A 21,231-nucleotide genomic window follows, 5' to 3' on the forward strand; every position below is an offset into this window, starting at 1 on the left:
GGCGTAATTTTTCCCGAGGGCATGCAGCTTTACTGTATGATTAATTGGTGGATGGGAAGGGAGTGAGACAGGGTTGTAGCCTCTCCCCGATATTATTCAATGTATATATTGAGCAAGTAGTAAAGGAAACAAAAGAGAAATAAACCCATAGCAACTGGAATACCAACACGCAAAATAAAATCTCTAGGAACTTACTCAGCAACTTGGCTTCTGGGACCTGTGGACGAACAGAGGGAGGTTAGTCTCTTAAGTGTTTTGTTTGCGGGAATTAAAGGTTACTACGGCGCTTAAACATAAAAACCATCCTTGTTTTCTGCAAAATGCGCCTCTCGCTTCCCGCAACTGAACGGGTAGACTTCTTTGGTTGAGTGCTTTACTAATTGTGACACTGTAGCTGCCATTCACGTCCCGTGTGTTAGGTGGGTGTGAAGTGGGCTGCGTATCGACGAGCAGTGTCGGAGCAGACCGGGCCTCTAGCGCAGCTGTTGACAAAAGCGGCCGCTGCGGAACTGGTGCGGCACAGCGCCGCGCAACTTCTGCGCGCTGCCCGCGGGCGGCGCGAGCGCCCGCCGGCAGCCGCCGGCGAATTGCTGTAATTCCTCAATCCCTTCCTGTGCCCGGCCTGCGCCGAGTTCACTCACGTAACCCGATTAGCGTCTAAACCTATTACCGCAGGACATGCAAGTTTCAAGTCAAATCCGTTGTCTGCTCGTTCTCGCTGGCGCTCCGCCGTCCTGCTCCCCAGCACTCCCCGGCACCTGGCCCCCGCGCTGACTTCCCTGTAGCCCTGCCGACATCCGGCCTTCGTCGACGTCTCTAGGAAAAATCGCAGATTAGATCCCAGCTGATCGCTTCTAATTTTTCTACAGGATAATGCTCTATTAGTTGTTAGGCTTGACGAAAACAGGATCGATGTAAACGAAGTTCAAGTGAAACTGCCATGCAAATCACCGAAAGAGTTTCAGGTTGAAGAGCCCGTATGAAGCAGTGGAAAGCTTATCGCCAGACATCGTAAGTAAACACCACCGTCACATTCACGGCATCCACATGCATTTGGTTCGCCCTTCAAGCTACCATTACATTCTTTCGTCCGAACATTCAGAAATTGTTTCCAGTCCTCTTTTCTCCATTTATCTGGCGTTATTCCGTGCTGTACGAGATCGGAATGTTATTCTGGATTTTGTAATGTTAGTGGTAGGGCTTGACCGTACGCTCTCTCAGTCGTCGTTGTTTCGTTTTGGGGGTGGAGACCAGACAGCGAGGTCATCGGTCTCATCGGATTAGGGACGGATTGGGAAGGAAGTCGGCCGTGCCCTTTGCAAGGAACCATCCCTGCATTTGCCTGGAGCGATTTAGCGAAATCACGGAAAACCTAAATCAGGATGGCCGGACGCGGGATTGAACCGTCGGCCTCCCGACTGCGAGTCCAGTGTACTAACCACTGCGCCACCTCCCTCGGTCCCTTGCAGTCGTTACCCGTTGCCCCCGCGGTGGAATTTTTGTACCTCATCTCCCTGCATGCAGTGTTATATCACCAGGCCCCGTGTCCAAGTCTCAGGTCGTTTCCTAGGGGAAATAGGCTCATTATTGGATAAACTGAAGATTACCAGTAAATTAGTTGTCTTTAACTTACGGAAAATGTGTTGCCTATTACTACGGAATATTCAGATACAACCACTGACCCGCCAAGTTAGCCGAGAGCGCTAATGCGCTGCTTCCTAGACTCGGGTAAGCCCGCCGGATTAACGACGAGGGCCGGTATGCCGGCCAGCCTGGATGTGGTTTTTAGGCGGTTTTCCAAATACCTCTAGGTGAATACCGGGAAGATCCAACGTCCCGCCTCAGCTACACGACTCACAGACATTTGAAACACATCCGCACTTTTCCATGATTTACACTGGACGCAGACAGATGGGGTACTCTGATTCACTGCTGTGGGAGGGGGGGGGGGGGGGTGCAGCAAGAAGGCCATCCGGCCACCCCTTCACATTAACATGCCAAATCCGATTTAACCACGCCAACCACGCGCAAAATACGGGACAAAGGCGCAAGCGATAGATAGATAGAATTCAAATGCAACCACTGTAAAAATCTTCCGAATATTTTCTCCTTCTGTTAAGAGCAGGACGAAGAATAAAAGCGTGTAATTTGTACCTCAGAAAAGCAGGGTTCCTAATATCGGGTTTTCGTGTTTCCTAATCAGAGGTTGTAAAAAAACGCTAAAATTTAGTGACTCAGTAACATAGACTTTATTCATACCAAATGTTTGTTTCAGATGTAAAGAGTGCTGAATAACTGTCGGTTATTCTGCATCATCTATAATTTAAAAAAATGTTTAGTGTTTCTGCTTTTTATAAGGAAGTCACATTTAAAATCTTTCCAAGTATCACCGTCGACACCGGTAAAAAGCTCGTAACCCCGGCGAAACCAACTGATGCCCGTAATCCATGTCGCTTCAAAAGGATCATTGTCCACAGTTGGTCGCAGTAAATGCACTCATAGTCCTCTTCATATTCAGACGATGGATCTTTCAAGACGGTTTCATCAGCGTTTGAATCTGAGTTTCCTCACCATGATCCTGCTGCTTCGCGACCGTCTGATTCTTTCATATGAAGAGCTTTCTTTCATTAACCCCCTTCTGATGAGGATCTACCAGATGTGTAACGTGAAGCTCCTGGGGTAGGTTTTGTTGAAGGTGATGTCTTTGCTGTACTTTCTTTCTCCCTTTAGTCAGGGCCTGTTCTAAAGCCTTTTCAAAAGGAGATAACGTCAGCACTGCTGCTTCAAGTGCTCTTGGTGTTGGTTTAATGGTGGAAGCAGAGGAGGTGCGGTGATTTCAAATGTAACTGCAGTCGAAAATGGCCCCGCTTCAGCTACTGAGATCTTATCAGCATGTGCTGCAGACTACTGAAGAGCAAAATCCATATATGTAAAAAGTGGATTTTCACATGGATAGGTACCACATTTTTTGAACCATTTGCAGCCACTGCTGTCGTTATGGCTCGCCAATATGCACAACCCACTAATGGCTCAATGGCTCTCATGCACTGGAAAGGGGACATTTCGAATAATATTCAGAACATCTTCTTGTATAATCTGACGCTATAACCAGACATAGTGCAACCTGTTACAACCTTTTGGGCACTGCCTTACAATTAAGTGAGCAGTGGACGACACTTTTATCGATTAGATAAGAAACAGCACGCTTAAAACTATTGTCTCCTAAGGAATAATTTGAAAGCACGATTTACCTCGATTGAGGAAGGACAACCAACCGAACTCCGTAAAAAATGTTTATTTACACCACAACGCAAAGAAGCTGTGGAGAACGAAACGTTAACAGCGCTGGCATCCAACTCACTATGGTGGATCACATTGATTTTCGCTACAGATTTTCGGAGCGAACTACGGAGTGTACACTAAACAAGAGTAATATTCAGTGACCCGGAATCAGGCAACCACTCCAAATATGGTCACTTTACTTCAAACGTTTGCGAATCATGTAACTGAGGCGCGACGTGGTACCAGCCCGTTAGTCATTTTGCTGGGTGTGGGAGCCCATTTACATTTAGTTTTACGAAACAGCAATTTCTGCACCCCTCTTTCGCTGTTATACCTCTTCCCGAGTACATTATTTTATAATGTTCACATTCCTGTACGCATTTTGTGTACATTGCTTTCCTAAACCCGACGCCTCTAGTATTTGCTGCTGAATTCTCTGTCTACGACTGTCATCTGGTTCATTGACGTGGAAAGATTATTAGTTTTCCTACTTTCACCACTTTGATGATCGATGTTTATGATGCGTAGTTCGCATATGTCCATCAGAAAATTACTGGGCGATGGCTTACATTAGACAATAGAAGTCCCTCAAGAGTCCGAAAACTGTCATACGGTGCAAAAGTCTTGAAAGCTTGGTGCTCCGCAGTTTTTAGACATTTGTTAAAGGACATCTTCTGAACACACGAGCTGTACTTACAGTGTTTACTAGCCAAACTGGTATTCGGGTGTATAAACCATCGTCAAAGGCGTATTATATATTCCCGCATCAATGAACTGTGTATCAGTCATAAATTTTTTATGAAGTTCAGCTTGATGTACAACTCATAGTATACAGTTTGTAGTGTATGTCACTACTGTCAAATATTTGGCACTGACAGTTATTTTTTATCACATCAGGTATAACTGTAGTGTAGGATAAAAATGGTTTAGCAAATAAACATTTCAAGTATTGCTCATGGTGTCTTGAAGATGTCCTTTCACAAACACATATCACATGAGTTGAGGTTAACAAACTGTAGTTGTCTTTTGGGGGGGGGGGGGACAAAGCTCTATTATAATCGGAAATATTCACTGATATTTTGGATCATTATAAATGCGAAGAAGTTTTAAGGGTAATCAGCGCACATAAGAAAGCAGCAAATCACCGTATAGAAATTGTCATCTTAAGACGAGGAACCGGACGTATTGATAGTGATCAACAAGTACCTCATTGTGCTTTTTGTGCAAGTATTATCGCGGCTATACGTGTTGACTACCGAGAGCCGTGAAGTTCAAAATATCTGCAGATCGTCCATAATCGTATTAGTTCACTTAACTACTGGTAAGTTATAGAACTGTTTACATTTTCTGCATTCAGAAGATATATTCTACCAGCCAGTCAAATGGACATCCAGCATAAATAATCAGAAAAACTTAAATATTAAATAAAGGTATTCAGGGTGGTCAGAAACAGTGTGAAAACATTGTAAGGGTGTTGCAGGGTAGGTTGTGTTGAGAATAAGCAAAGAATATGATGCTTCGAGAAGGTTGCGAGTTAATTAGCATTGAAGAAAGCCAATCACGCCGTTGAGTGTGCAAATTTAACCAGCCTATCAGATACAATAAGTGTAAATAATTCAAATAGCCAAGACCATAGCTCACTTGACTTCTCATCCTTAGGCTCGTGTTCGATTATTACCACCGTCACACCTCCAATTTTTGTATCACTCTCTTGTTCAGTTTTAGGAAATCCAATGGAAACATATTCGGCGACACCGTCTTTGCTGAGTAGCTTGAATCAGCGCGCGCGAGACAGCTTGATGGCTATCTTCAGTGCTAATTAACTCGAAAACGGTGCAACACATCGACGTTTTTCTGAGTTGTTTCTCAGCGAAACCTAACCTGCAACTTCCTTACAAGTTTTTAGGCCGTTTCTCACCACTCTCTATATAAAGAAAGGATAACAGTTTTACATAATCGATAACGACAAAACTAATTATTATTGCACTTAAGGATTATACGTAGGTATGTAATTTACATACATCGTAACTGATATTTACATATCAATTGGTGAGTGGGACAGCTACAGCTGTAGAAATACATTAGAATAATAAATAACTGCAACGGCTGTCGTGAGAAGAATTGTTGATCTCCTATCGCTTCTCAACTATTTTCGTGACTAGAAATTCACATCCTCAGGTGCCACACAGTTGACCTATAGAAGATACAAGAAAGGTTTGTTAATATATATAGATTAACTATGGGACAAAATTTAATTACATTGTGAATAACAAAAGAAAGACCAGACCTTTTTTAAACACAGATGCCGTCCTCAATAAAACAGAAATGTCCCCCTTCTTCAAGCTGATCATAGTATAGAAACGCATTCTTCAACACTCTGAAAGTGGACTACGGGCAAGCTGAGATCTGGAACAAACAGAGAAACTAAGAACCCAGACGAATTTTAACAGAATCCCACTTACAGATAGCGAATACTCAAGGGAAGCTGAGAACCTGTTTTTTTTTTAACTTATTACAAAAAGTGCGTGCACAGACGGCGGTGAGGGGACTTACGCAGACAGGTCCATCCCAAAGCACAGCATGTACTGACAACTCTGCAATAATATACAGAAGTACCGGTACCGCCCTGTTTCACATGCTCGCAAGGTGTGCCCGGCTGAGCCAAGTCGTAACCACTACACTCATTACAAGCGGCGGATGTCCAATTTCATGTAGATAAAATACAAAAGAACCTGCTAGCAAGGAAGTTAGGGGAACATCTGTACAATAAAACACTGATATTGTGATACCTCCGTTAAGGGCCACTTTTGCTGACTTCCAACGCTAGTCGCCCAGGACGAGGGGAAAGTTGGTCCTCATGTAGTAAGCACCATAGACGTGGACATAAGGAGCATTCTGTAACCACACAGGAGGTAGAGTGGAGGATGCTCTCAGTAAACTTAAGGAGGATACCTTGAGAAGGGCCTGGTGGACGATGAGGAACATGCCGGTAATTCATTGACCTCTATAGGCACTAAGATACAACATACACAAGAAAACGTAAAGGATGCACACGTAGAGCCGTGCGAAAGTCCAGGCTGGCAGCAGCAATTTAGGCCTGCCTCAAAAAGCGATAAACGTGCAGTTGGTGGACCCCCACAGACTCTCGGATGGAGCGTAGACACAAAGTGCCAAGAATTCGCAGATGGAAGGGTGTGAGACTATAGAAAAAGACAGCCGGCTTCAATAATGTTAGTTGAACTTAAAGAATGTTGCTTATATATCACGAACACCAGCAGATTCTTAAATGAGGTACAGTTTTAAGGCTGTTCAGGCATCATGCAAAGACATCCGTTACAAAGATATGTTGTGTGGCTGTTTTTACAACGACTAAGGCATACACAAAAAACATCGGGATAGTCTGCAACAAACGCTGGGAGCACCCTCGACATTGGACACGTAAGAAAGACGCAAGTTCCAAAGCCACACACCAGCGGATGCAAGACAGGAACTCTCCACCCTGCACTGGGAAGGGTGGTCGTGGAATGGCGGTCAGTCAATGTGTGGCATTGCATAATAAGTTCTCCAATGACAACGCTGAAAGGAGGAAAAATTCGAGGATTCTTTGAGCTAAGCAAAGTGGCAAAGGGACATTGAATGAGCCGGTGTGGAAGTAAAAGGACATGCATCCGACTCTGATCCTTACTCTCATCCTAAAGTTCATCACTTTGGGATACTTCTCCTCTTCATTGTTAAATGGACGAATCCTAATGGTCCACTGCTTGGAATGAAGCATTCGATTGAGCAGTGCTATTCCTTGCTAACAGCTGCCTTCCGAGATTGTTATGTCGCTGCTTTGGCTACGGAAACCTACGGTGAGCAGTCAGCGTGGAGATCGTACGTGGGTCTCGCCATAAAGCCACGGGACACTGAAGAGGGCGGCAGACTCGCCATGCACAACTCCGAGGCGACCCGCCTTTCCGATCCAGTATCTGAAGCACACATCACCATACGGCAAACGATTACAGAGAATGCTGAGATGACTGCATCCCCGCCCCCTCCTTCCTCTTAACAACCGAGTCATGTCTACGCCCTGTCACATACACTGATCAGCCACAACATTATGACCACTTACCTAATTGCCGGCAGCTCTGGCACGGATAATAGCGGCGATGTAACTTGGCTTGGAAGCAATGAGGCCTTGGTTGGTCGCTCCATGGAGTTGGCACCAAATCTCCACATACAAGTCACCTAGTTCTCCTAAACTCCGGGGAGGGGCGTGATGTGCTCTGATGCCATGTTCAATCACACCCCCGATGTGTTCGATAGGGGTCAGATCTGGCGAGTTGGGTGGCCAGCACATCAACTGAATTCGTCACTGTGTTCCTTCAATTACTCCATCTCACTCCTGGCCTTGCGATATGCCGCATTATCTTGTTGAAAAGTGCGAATTATATCAGGAAACATGATCGCCATGGAGGGGTGTACATCGGCTGCAAGCAGTGTACGATACTTTTTGGCCGTCATGGTTCCCTGCACGAGTTCCACTGGACCGATGTATACGCACGTGGATGTTGTCCAGGTCATGACGGAGCCGCCGCCATGTTTCTCCGTCCAGTTGTACAGGTGTCAAGGAGCTGTTTCCCTATAAGACAACGGATTCTCGCCCTCGCAACGGCATGATGAAGAATCGGAATTCATCAGACTTTGCAACACTTTGCCACTGCGTCAACGTCTAGTGCCGATGGTCACGTGCCCATTTCAGTCGTAGTTGTCGAAGTCGTGGTGTTAATATTGGCAAATGCATGGGTCGTTGGCTGCAGAGGCCCATCGTTAGGAGTGCTGGAGTAGACGTCATAGGCTGCGCAGGACAGGCGGCGAATTGTAATGGAACTAATATCATACTTTAATGCTGAGCAGAGTACAAGTGTGTCTGTACACACAGTGCACCGAACACTCGATACGCAGCCCACTTCAGATCTTTATGAGTACTAACTCTCTGGACGTGAATGACAGCTACAGTGTCACAACTAATAAAGCACGCAATCAGACAAGTCTACCCGTTCAGTTGCTGGGAGCGAGAGATGCATTTAGCAGAAAAGAAGGATGGTTATGTGTTTTGGCGAGAATCAGTGTTCAAGAGCCATTTAAGTGAGGCTCATTGTCTTACGGTTGTTATAACAGATAGTAATGCTGCTGCTGTGATAGTACAGGATACCCAATTAAGTTTGGAAGACGAACTTTTGGTTGCTGTGGTAGTGCAGAAAATAGGAAGTCGAAATAATGTGCATCTTTACTGGTGCCACATTAGGAATTAATGCCTGGTAATAGTTGACGTACGATTTGATGGAAAGTGATTACGCTAATAAGATCTTACTGCAAGAGGCGGAACAGAGAGAGCTGGTCGCTCTTTTAAGAGAGTAGCCACGCAATGTACAGTGGAAGATAGGGGCAGAATTTCCCCTTGACTTAGCGGAACCTTGGGAAGGGCAGCAGCTTGCAGGAGATAGACATAGTGAGTCGAGGCCTCGATAAAATGGGGATTTTTTTCTGCTGAAGTCGTTACCGTTACGGGTGGTCAGCCACATGCGGCAAGAGTGCCCTCAGTTGCAGTATGAGTGTGGAAGAGTAGGGCATTGGGAACGTCACTGTAGACTAGTAATGGAAAAGTTTATTGATCAACAATTATAGGGTGATATTACTGAGGAAAATACCAGTCCTTGGGGAGCACAAATGGTGATTATTCCACAAAAGACTATGGGTGGCACAAAAGAATATCAGTTTTGCTGTGATTACAGATATTTCAATAATCACATGATTACTGACGCTTATCTGATCCCACCTATAACGGAAACTACAGGCAATTTTGATCAGTACTGATATTTTCCCTCCATTGATCTGTGGCATGTCTATCACAAGTTAGGATCAGCTGCAAACGGCATTTGTACTGACTTTAGGAAACTACCACAATCACCATTTCCCGTTTGAGCTAAGGAATGCGCTATTTCAGTGTTTGATAGGCGGAGTCTTACAACAGTTAAAACCAAAGCAGTTTGTATATTTGGATGACATAATCATCTTTGGAAAGGAAATGAAGGAACGCGTGCGACAGCTATGGAAAACGTTTAAACAGTTTTATGCAGCATAACTAACACTCAGTATAGAGAAGTATCACTTCACACTAAAGGGAGTACGGTATTTATGATACGTAATTAGTCATAATATAGTTCAGACTTGTCTTAGGTCAATAATAGCGTACAGGATTTGCACACATATTAAATGGAGGAGAAGCTACACTCTTTCTTGGGATTAGTACATTGTTACAGAAATGTTTTCTCTGAAATTTCCGTAAGTAGTTCGACTTCACACTCAGTTTTCGGAAAAAGGAATGAAGTATCATTGGACATTAGAGCGTGGGAAAGTGTTCATAAAATGAAAAGAATTGTTGACAACTGGTCAGATGCTATTTTTTCAAACTATGAGAAGGTACTGGGAGATGGAGAAGTTTGCACAGGATAGAGTAGCATGGAGAACTGCGTCAAACCAGTCTCAGGATGCAACAACATGTGATGCAGTCAACCACGTGCTTAGCCACATACAGAGTCAAGAATTATATGGAGTGAAGGAGAGAGAAATTACTCTACAACAGAGAAGGTAATGGTGAGCCCCATATATGGTGTAACATATTATTGATTCTATTTACACAGTAAAAAATTTAAAATAACAATGGATCACGAAGCATTCACGTAGCTATTAGAGTTGAAAGGTCGATCAAGCAGATTAAATCTTTGGGCAGTGAAGGTTACCAAGTTAATCCATTAATTTGGTAACAACCGCAGCAATACAAATGGCCTGAGTCGATAATTTTGTGCATTAAAAATTGCAAATTGGCGGAAGGCTCAAGCAGCTGATGAAGACTGTAAGCTGCTTACAATACAACCATAGTTCAATGAGCATGACATTCAGTTATGTAAAAAAGAAAAAAAGGAGCTGGCATCTCATTTCTTGGTTCCAGGAGCATTGCTGAAAGAGGTATTGAGACTTGCACTTGAACACATGTTTATGGGTCAGGGTAGTCAAAGAACCACAGAACAGCATGTGATCAAACAGTACAGGTGGCAAACACATAAACAGGATATGGAACAATATATGAAGAACTGTGTATCGTGTGCACAAATTGCTGAATTTAGCCATCAGCTTATTTCACAGCAAAGATTATCGAAGGTTAGCAAGCCATTTGAAAAGATTGGTATGGAGATCATAGGTCCTTACGGGGAAATGCCAGCAGGACACCACTATGTCCAGACAACAGCTACTCAAAACAGCATGCTCACACTGCCACTCAGGTTGTACGGCAGGCAACTGTCAGTTTGGTATCTCAGTGCTGTGTGGGGCATCTACAGATATGTCTTTGCTTATCATTAGGACCAATTTCGAAGTAGAGCTCATCAGTGAAAACAGTTCTAGTCCATTGAATGATATGTGTCTGGGGGCGCCTCGGTCAGTGATGGGTTGACTGTCACCTGCCATATGGCCCAACAACCAGGAGTGACGGTCTCGAGTGCCGTTTCTTTTCATGGCAGCACCACTTTGGTTATCATTCGCAGCAGCCTTACAGCACCACCATATGTCGATGGCGTTCTATGCACCATTACTTGCCGTTCTTGGCAAGCAATTCACGGCTTACGTTTCACCAAGATAATGCCCACCTGCACATGGCAAAAATTTCCACAGCTTGTCTTTGTGCTTGCCAAACCCTACCTTGGCCTTGGTCTCCAGATCTAACCCCAACTGAGAACTTTTGGAGCATTACGAGCAGGTTATTCCTACTATTCCTGGATATAATGCACTGCTTAGAATCTGGCACTGTATTCCTCAGGAGGACATCCAACAGCTTTACCAATCAATGCCAAGCCGAATACCTGCTTGTATAGAGGTTATAGGTGGAACAACGGATTTCTGCCCTATTCGGATAATTAGCGTGTATTTGTAAGTTAAGGACAAGTGCATTACATTTCCAAGTGAAAGGGCAAATAGAATCACTTTGTCACACAATACGGAAGATGTGAAGTCATTATGTAAATATTCATCGTAACAATTGGGACATGCAGTCATTACCGCACAGTTCAGTTCTAACCTTCGCGAAAGTGTGAGTATTCACCGTATAAGGTAGTATACAGCCAGAAAAGCCATCAGCATTTGAGGTATGAAGCGCAAAGTAGGGAAGACTGGAGAATTGATAAGCAGTTTCACAAGAACTTCACAGGACGTGTTAAGAAATAAAATAAAATAAAATAAAGTAAAGTAAAAAAAAAGAAAGAAAACGCACAAATGCAGAGGCCTTGGAACGTCAGGAACTGATTGGGCGAAGAAATGATAATTTTCCTAAATGCTGTTTGGAACAGTGGACGATATTAATGAGCCCATACACCCCGAAGGGAGAGGCAGTACATTCTTCTCTCGTTGTCAGGATCCACATCAAGTGAATGAGGCGACCTTGCAAGTGAACGTGAAGCTTCAAATTCCCACATCACTTGTCCACTTTAAAATTGACATAGAATGTTTGAAAACTAAGGAATGAGGTCTGGAGGCTGGAGGAAACGTTCATGAGTCTGCACCAGGAAGTCAGAGAGAAAGGGGTACTGGGTTAAGTGCAGTGAGGGTACCAGGTGCTGTGAGTCTCGTACGATCATCTTCACGAACAGTTGCTGTGGTCTATGGGTATGGTTCCACACACTCTGGAAAGGCAGGAACATGGATGGATAGATGTGGAGGATAGTTTGTTAAAAACGATGTTTAGGGCAGCTGATGCTGATGATATAAGGCATGTAAAAGATATGTTTATTCCGATGCAGAGGAAGGAGAAAACACCAGAGCGTTGGCGGAAATACTGTGCAGCTGACAACACTGCAACAAGGGGTGTAAAACGTTACTGGGCTGTTCCAGGGACTAATCTCAGTACTAACTAGCTATGTAAGGATGGCAACAGTTCATTGTATGGAGATCTGAGCGTATAGTAAGCGCAACTAGATCTGTTAGATACCCTGTTGGCAACACCAATGCTCCTGTGCACTCTCGCTGCTAGTGTGCTTGTTTAGAATTACTGAGTTACGGGAAGCCATACACTAAGCAGTGCATGGATAGATAACCCCTACTCTGCTACCACTGAGTTAATTTCTGGCTCGTCTATACCAGCCACATGATGGACTAGCAGCTACCCTGGAATTGATTGAATCTTCACAAGAAAATGCATTGTTGCTGTAGTACAATCCCACTGTGGTAAAGATCAGCATCATCCACATATACCTCCACACCTAGTACATTTATAGGTAGTCGATATAAACGTCAGGTGTAAATGCTAGGAGAAGATTCATTCACATACTGTCAAATTGGATACTTTAGGAAAATTTGCACTTCTTAGGACGAAGGAAATTTTACTGGTTGCACCGGATATGGAGAGCCTTGCACTGATGTCAGCAGCAAAGAGAAAGACATCAGATTATGGTATATCCTTACACCGTGGTCCAATCTGTCGCGGGGGAGAGCAAGATAGGGTTGTTTTCCAGGAGGACGGGTGCAGAAGGATGCCCACAGGACATCCAAGCAACATAACCATATTTCCAAAGACATGCTCTCACTGGACAATGTTACGTTGCAGCTTGTCGCCAGACTGTCGCGCAACATATTTTGCAATGTTGTAAGAACGTCCCATTCGTCAATGTAGTCGCCACTTTTCCGCTGCATCGTAACTGCAGACAATATTCAATACTACCCGTAACTGCCCAGCTTCTTGTCTTCTCTTTATTTTATTACAGAGAGGGGCCTGTTACTTTCTGCAGCCTTGAATGCTTCCTAGCTGGCTGATAGTAATTATTTCTGTAGAACGTGTGCTTTGCTGCGTGCTTTGCCGTTTGATAGGCCTTCCTCCCCAAGCCAGGCTGTCATTGGTTAATCATGACAAAATCTGCAGAAGTAGTAGTTCGTATAACTTTTATATAAAATTGTTGTTGGATAGAACTTGCAAGTTCTGCTGCAATTGGTCGGTGAAATTCCTACACTGGCAGAAACAGCCAAGTTTCAGAGGACACTTGCAGACAGACGCTCGAAGAGAAAACTCTCGCTGTCGGGGGATGCAAGAATAAACATGTACTGCCAGACGACCAATGCGACGACATTTGCTGCCGAACAGAAGGACGTCTCCGTAGCAGAAATGAGTACAGAGGGCGAGCTGGACTCAGTTTCCAGCCATTTCTTCCACCACCTTCCACGTTCCCACTGTATAAGAGTGGTGAGAATGAGCCGTGGATACAGTCACTAAGACGTGAGAAGGTAGTTAACTTCCATCAGCTATTTGCTTCCGTGAAGGATTTCGGCGGTTCTACTGGTGCTCGTATTTATTTTTCTATGCTCTTTCTTTAACCACTGACCATTATTGCAGTCATTGGCCATATCCACGATTTAGTCCATGATTATGCCTTTACTGTAGTCAAGCACCAGAAACAGGGTTAGATTTCACAGTATCGTTCCCTTGTCCGTGGTACACGTATCTTCATGCTTTATTGGTCAAACCATATCAATTTTGCTTCAATAAGACGTTTCTGTTGTGAAAGGTTGTTTTGTTTCTTAAATTTAGGTTTTATGTGTAACTTCCCTTATCTTTAGGTCATCAGGGATCGAATTTATACCAACTTAGGGACTATGCTACTGGACACCTGACAGCACCCGTGGTCTGCAGGCTGCACCCACCACTTCTGTTCCTATGAGGCACCGTTCCTGCCTGGCACACTCTCGCAATTACCACTGTTACACTCAGGTGACCACCACTGCCTGGGGTCATTACACCGACAGTCCTCCTTCAAACCGTTTATTGGTGACAAGAATACTATTGCTGTGATTCTTCTGGGTTACCAGCCTATCTATTGACATCTTGACATATTGAGTGTTCCTCTGGATATCACTCTCACCCATGTACAATATTTCCATAACGTGTATCGTTGTCTTCATCGGGTGCTAACTGAATCTGCCTGGTTCGCCTCCAGGTCGTTTATTGGCATTCCGCCTGAAATCAGTTCTCATTAGAATCACCCTGGGACATTCCATCATTGGTCCGTTGCATCTGGATCGTTTTGCTATAGCGTGTATCGCAAACCCACAGGCTAGCAGGCATAGGGGACTGGAGCTATAAAGACATTGGTCCACGGGGCACACAACTTGTCAGATCAAGGTAGTGTAACATAATCAAGAGAGCTTCTATACTCAGTCTTCTTCAAAAATGGATAGAAGGTCAACCAGTTCACAAAGTCTTTCCAACAGGCATTCTCCAACACACACGGTAGGAGGGCAAGATGAAGCAAAGACTAAGAGGAGACTAAACCAGCCCATGCCGAACGCTGTCTGTAACTTAACCACACCATGATCTATGGAAAGAAAGTTCTGGGGGTACAGCACCAGATACTGGGCCACTGATTATAGATAAATGTGGAAGGAAACCTCATGATCGTGACACTGGATATCAAGTCAGCAAAGCCTGGGGTCCTGCATTGGAGTTGCAGATAACGCAACAGCTGCAGCACCAAAACTCAACAGAAAGAACTGAGAACGTGGACGTTGGAGATGGAGAACTAGGTGCACCACACTGAGAATGGAAGGCAAGCTCGTTGTCAGTCTCAACGAGCCAAAAACGGAATGCTAGCTCTCAACTACGAGCACCGGACCGAAAACGGAACATCTCGGGAGCGCCTAGAACCGACCACGCAGTCTCAGACAGCACCTGGTGAAGACAACGAGTCACATTGTCGAAATATTGTGCGTGGGCGGCACTGATATTCGGCAGTACACGCGACACATCATGACGTCAATGTTACTACTAACTGAGCTCTCCTCATTCCACTCTCCTCGTGGTATTGATAGAAAGCCACCTAACGTCCTGGACGGTAACAACCATCCTGTCATTTAATGATGTCCGTGCTTCTAACTCCGTTATATTAGGTATAAAACTACCATTTCAGTTAATGTCCCTATGGATAAAAGCATTTCCGGCAGGAAACTCAGTAGCCACTCTAAAAAATCTGTGCACGTTGTAAATTCATCCACCTTTAACGAAATCATCTTCGTCGGTACGTTAAATAGTGATCTTTCTTTTTTCATGCGACCAATAATGTATGTATTAATTCCAGTAACTCAAAAATAATCATTTCCGTTCAAAAGGTAACGTATGAAATTAATGAATTAAAATAATAGCAGTTGCTAGTTTGTTAACAAGAAACCGTAAGAAAATAGTGATACAAAGTCTTCGTCTAGCCATATTACACGCCTGAACAATATACAGAAGTGATAACTGAGCAATGCCAATAAATCAACGAAATGTAGATAAGGAGGAAAGGAACCGCAAAGAACTGGATACGAAATAAATCCAGTAATGAAGTTCTTGAAGCAGAGGGAAGGAAAGCAAAATGATGGGCTGAAATCCTGCTTAAAAACATCACTTAAGGATAAATTATTGGAAAGAAGTCCATGAGGCAGATCCAAAAATGTTACGTTGGACGAGATCTATGGGATTCAAAAACTAACATATGCGGATACATATAAAACACAACAGTTGCAACAACCGTAACAGAATATGGTTATAATGGTGAAAAGTGTATTACGACAGTTACTTATGCTCGTAATTGGTTATGAGAAATCATAAATATCAGGAAACACAAAATAATTACCTTTGTTTCAAACCCTTTAATGTGCATGATCTAAACTTCGGAGACCTGAAAAAGAATGATATCTTGGTTCACATCACTGCACTAAGACCCAACAGTCAAGTTAATGGAAAACAGTTTTCTGTCTTCTTGTCGTCTCGACATAAATTGCATAAATGTGGCCACTGCCTTTCTGGTATTTTGACAGATTAATGACATTAGTGATCTGTGTATGTATGTAAGCTTACTGGCTACATGTTTTATGAACTACTAACTGCGAGCGATTAGGGCTACATACATTGGACGCGACTTTTATTGTGCATTTTCTTTTTTTTTCCATTTTTTTAAATCCTGAGTGCTTCCATTTCCTGCTAGGATTTCGCGTCCGTGCTCCCTTGTTAGCCACCGCGCGAGGAACGCAAATAATGGAAGGGAAATTTGTTGCTTGTTTGTTCGCTTGCACGATTCCAAGCGGAACGTGTTCACGGCAGAAAGGTAAAACAACCGAAACTCTGATGAACGAACTCTCTGTGAATGTGGCGAACACAAGCGGCTCAGTCTCAATAATTCTCACCGCGTTTTGTGCTGTGCAAATAAATTAACAGGGCACTGCTCTAATCTTTAGCTTAAACGTGGGCATCTGATGCATATATTGGAAACATGGTGCATATTTATCTTTGGAGGTGGTGTCTGCTTTTGACAGGTAATTATCGACATATATTTTGCGCGAGTTTATTCATTCCAATCAACAGTTACGAATCACTAGCTGCACGATCTGTATAATTCTCCGTTCCATTGAAATACTTTACATTGCAATGCATATCACAGACATAAAAAAAAGAGTATAATATTTAGTCTGATCGAAAATAATCATTGTAAACAGAGAAAAAAATTTCTTGTAGTATTACTGAGGTAATATGGATACGAGAACCTAACTTCTGGTTATCTGTATCCAATTATAATTTTCGACAGGTTGGTGGAATCCAAATACTTCAACGATAATGACAGTACTTCCACCTTTTCAATGGTACTATATATGGGGCTATTCAGTGACAGGTAAAGTAATCATATACACTATGAATGAACTAAAGCGTTCGTGTGTGGAACAACGACACTGTCAAAGTCTTGAACAAAATTCGTTGACGTTAGCTCAGTATAAATGACCACCGGAAAATTTGATTCAATCTGTGTAGTACGTGTTTACTTCTTCCTGAAGTACAGATAAGTCTAGATGTTTCTAATAACAGAGAACAGACTGTAAAGTTATGTTTCAGCCATGGCTTGAACGCAGTGGGCACTCTCCTATAAATACCTGAAACACTAAAGACGCATTTAGGGTGCCACTGTGACAGCTCAGTTTTCAGATGCGAACAAACGAAAAGGGGAAGTCATCTGACCATAGTAACTGTACCCACAAGAGCCAAATCCATTGTGATTTCTTGTACTAAATTCTTTGGAGTTTATTTTGATATCACGAGAAGACTGCATAAGCCGCAGAGTCCACGAATGCAGAGGTCCATAAGCTTAGGTAAACGGTAAGTAAATGCTCTGTAGCTGGTGCCCGTTAGCTTGTACGGTAATCAGCGATTCGCGGGAACATCCATTCACCCTTTTGGGCCACGTGGTTAGTTTGAGGCTTAATTCTGTCAGAAATTCTTCCAGTCCATATGTGGCATAACAGCAAACCAGTACTTAACAGTATTGGTTAAAAACAGTCTTGGTTGCAATTTTTTTTTTTTTTATTTTACGTCGCGTTTCGCCTTATTTAGGCATCTTCAGGTTAACTTTTCTAGATGGACGCGAGAGGCACCAAGATCTGCATAACGCGTTTCCGTTCACAGGAGCGAGTAACAGTAATTCTGTCAATTTTCTTACCGTGTAATTGATGTTGGCGGTTATACCAATAATAAGGGAGTTTTGGTTCCACTTTAGCATGCCATGTTAACCGTCGAAGGGCACGCAGAACATGCCGAACTTTGGTGACGGGAGACGAGAGAAAGACTTCTAGCTCGGCAGTTCTCAACTTGTGCACTGTCGCTCCCTCCAGTCCCTCCCCCCCCCCCCCCCCCCCTCGTTTCAGAGGGAAATTTCATTTCATTTCTAGAGGTGTTACCTGAAGTGAAAAGGGGAGTAAGCTGACATTCTATTAAGATGCATGGAGACGTGCGTGTTCGTCCTGTTTTTCCACTGACGGTAGTTCTTTAATGTGCTAACAGATATACATCAACGTAAATTTGATTTCCCAAAAATTGATACCATAATACACGAAAGCCTAGTTAAATATCATTGACTAAAATGACATTCTAATTACCAGTTCGTTTAAATTTGAAATCAGAAGAAATTAAGAAAGACATAAATACGAAACATATTTTTAAATAATATTTAGTAAAAGTTAATATTCTGCTGTAATGTCTTTAGCGTAACATTGGCAAGGGAATGCTCCAAACCGTCTAATGCTGTACCACGCTTTTAACGCCATCGAAGTGTCAGTATTCAAATGGTATAAGCTGCGTTTTCGATGTGCTACGTATGGTGTTTTAGACGGAGCACGGTTAAAATGTTGAAACGTCCCCTTTGAACATTTATACACGACTGTGCTTAACCTGATACACAATATTTTTTAGCGCAACGCAATCTGACTTTCAAAATTCCCTACAAAAGAATGGCCCTGACTAACATTAAACTATACCTTTCACAAATCACTTACCTCACAAAAATCTTCGCTACTCAAGCTACTGCAATACAGCGAGCGCCACTACTGCCAGCTAAATAAAAGATTCAAACTACTGAAGGCACTAACTACTGATAGGGGTAGTTAGCAAATGAAAGATATTAATAGAGAACAAACAATGTATTTACCTTGATATCATCATATATAAATATAGCAGTTCATGACAAATTTCAAAACTCCGCCATCTCTCTCCCCACATCCACCACTGCTGGCAGCTCACCTCCAACTGCGCAACGCTACGCGCTGTTCACAGCCAGCTGCCTAACACTACAATGGTTGAGTATTACAACAATGCAAAGCAGCCACAGACTGCACACAGCACAGCCAGTGATTTTCATACAGAGGTGGCGTTACCAAAAAAAACCTAAACAGCCTACTTACATAGCCCCCATGCTCCCCACAAAAAATTTTACAAATGGTTTTGGGCAGTGGGCAATACATATTTGTTAAAATTTTTCATAATCGTAATTACAATAACAAAGAAATCAAATGCACACACTTATTGATACAATGTTGGTCAAAAGCTAAAATTTTCTCACAGTCCATAAAGACAGTCCTGATCATTCATCACATTGCAGTGTTTTTCTCAAAGTCTGAGCAGTAAAAGAAAATGCACACGGAAGTAGTGGATTTCCATGCAGTCTTGAAGAAGTAGCGTTGTCCTTCCAATGGAAAGACAGTGCTGACTCTTGACATGCTGACAGGTAATGGGCCACAACAGAGCAAACCCACAGCGGAGTCAATCGAAGTTTGGAAGAATATCGTTTGGTAGGTCATCACAGAGCAGACCCACTGTAGTCCTGGTAGAGATTACGGTATTGGTGGGCCACCAGAGGCGCAGACCCACTGCAGTCCTTGTAGAAATAATGGTATTGATGGATCATCAAAGATGTAGACCCACTGTAGTCCTTGTAGAGATAATGGTACTGGTGAGTCATCAAAGATGCAGACCCACTGTAGTCCTTGTAGAGATAATGGTATTGGTGGGCCACCAAAGATGCAGACCCACTGTAGCCCTTGTAGAGATGGCCAGCAGCCATCTGTTGTGACTATGCAGGTGCACAATCACCATTGAAGAGTCTTGCGGATAATAGAGCAAGTCCATAACTACCACTTGTGCACTCACAAAGTTTTTGAATTGTCCTGAGAACCAGCAATGCTGTTAACCAGTCCCTTGCTGAATTATTAACACACGTGCAAACACTAACAGTCCCTACTTCTCACATATTGTCCATATACTATGACCAATAGAAACGTGTGCAGTGAAATGTAACTTACAAGTTACTTAATTTGATGACCTGGTGTCAATTACAATTTTATAACAGAAGAATACAAGTACAAAGGTACAAAATACATCATTAAAGAACATAACAATACAGATAACATTTGTAGTACAGGTTTTACAATAGAATAGAAATAAACATATACATCAGTATTACAAAAATAATTACATAAATACATACATAAAGATCAGAATAAATTTTGAAACATCAACTTCACACATGAGCATTAAAACAAAAGAGAATAAATAATGTCTAAACATCTTTACAAAGAAAATAACATATTATTAATGCAAATTATATTTGAGGATAACAGTATTCCTCATCATAGTGAATGTAGCTTAGTATTAGAAGAGAAAAAAAATTCTATGAAACAGTACACAGAGACAGGAAGAAAACAAATACACATGGGTACACAAACACATAGTGGGATAACACAAGGAAAGGACAGGGCTTCTTTTACTGCAGTATTTTGCAAACAAAACTTTCTTTACTTCTCGGAGATCTCCCTTCATTCCTCATTATTTCCAAAAAGTCCTATCAATACCTGCTTTCTCTACTATGTTCATATTTCTTTCAAAATAATTACGGATCATTGTACAATACTCAATTTGGCCCAAAACGTTTTCATATACCTTCAATGCATTTCTTTTCATTCATCACAACTAGTTTCTTATATAGTCTACCCCCTCTTAAGCTAACTTAAATCTACAGAGCTCAGATGCTAAACTAAGGGACGAGGCAATGCAGCAGCACATAAAACAATTAACGCAAACAGCAATGACAAAAAAGTGCAGATTTGCAAAAGAAGCAGCATTTTAGAAATTAGCGAAGTAATTGCAATATTACAACTAATATAAGGCAATGTGCAGCAAACAAGAAAAATAAATCAGTAGTAAACTGGCTTAGAAGAGTAACACAAGTTAAAATTCAGTAGCACTATGTCTGGCAAACAGCATAACTTATACCTAAACATGACAAAGTTCAAGCAGACAAAGTATTACACTAAAAATGGCCATGTCTAATACCTATGTCACATCTTAACACTAGAGTGATGCATCACAATTTATTCTACAAAAGAAATTAACAAGTACTTGAAAAGAAAACTATGATTGCAGTTCCTGTGAAGGTAAATGTCTTTTTGTGCTCCCTCATTTTTTTAAAAAAAATTATTATTTACTCGATCTGTAGACAGAAAATATTTATATTAGTACATCTATAAAATTTTATTTTAACCAATGCTGCAGTGCAGCTAGAAACTAGATATCAA

The 21,231-nt window shown here is 42.5% G+C and overlaps 1 protein-coding gene across 1 annotated transcript in view; it reads right to left on the bottom strand.

The window, feature by feature from the left end:
- Positions 1–473: 473 nt before the first annotated feature.
- The window catches only part of LOC126263013 (uncharacterized), a 63,633-nt gene continuing 42,875 nt past the window's right edge, over positions 474–21,231 (bottom strand). The window contains exon 2 of the mRNA XM_049960015.1: positions 474–622. Coding sequence (XP_049815972.1) covers positions 474–622 — 149 coding nt within the window. The remainder of the gene's footprint in view (positions 623–21,231) is intronic.

The sequence above is a fragment of the Schistocerca nitens genome, chromosome 1 (genome assembly GCF_023898315.1).
Source record: "Schistocerca nitens isolate TAMUIC-IGC-003100 chromosome 1, iqSchNite1.1, whole genome shotgun sequence".
Lineage (NCBI taxonomy): Eukaryota > Metazoa > Arthropoda > Insecta > Orthoptera > Acrididae > Schistocerca > Schistocerca nitens.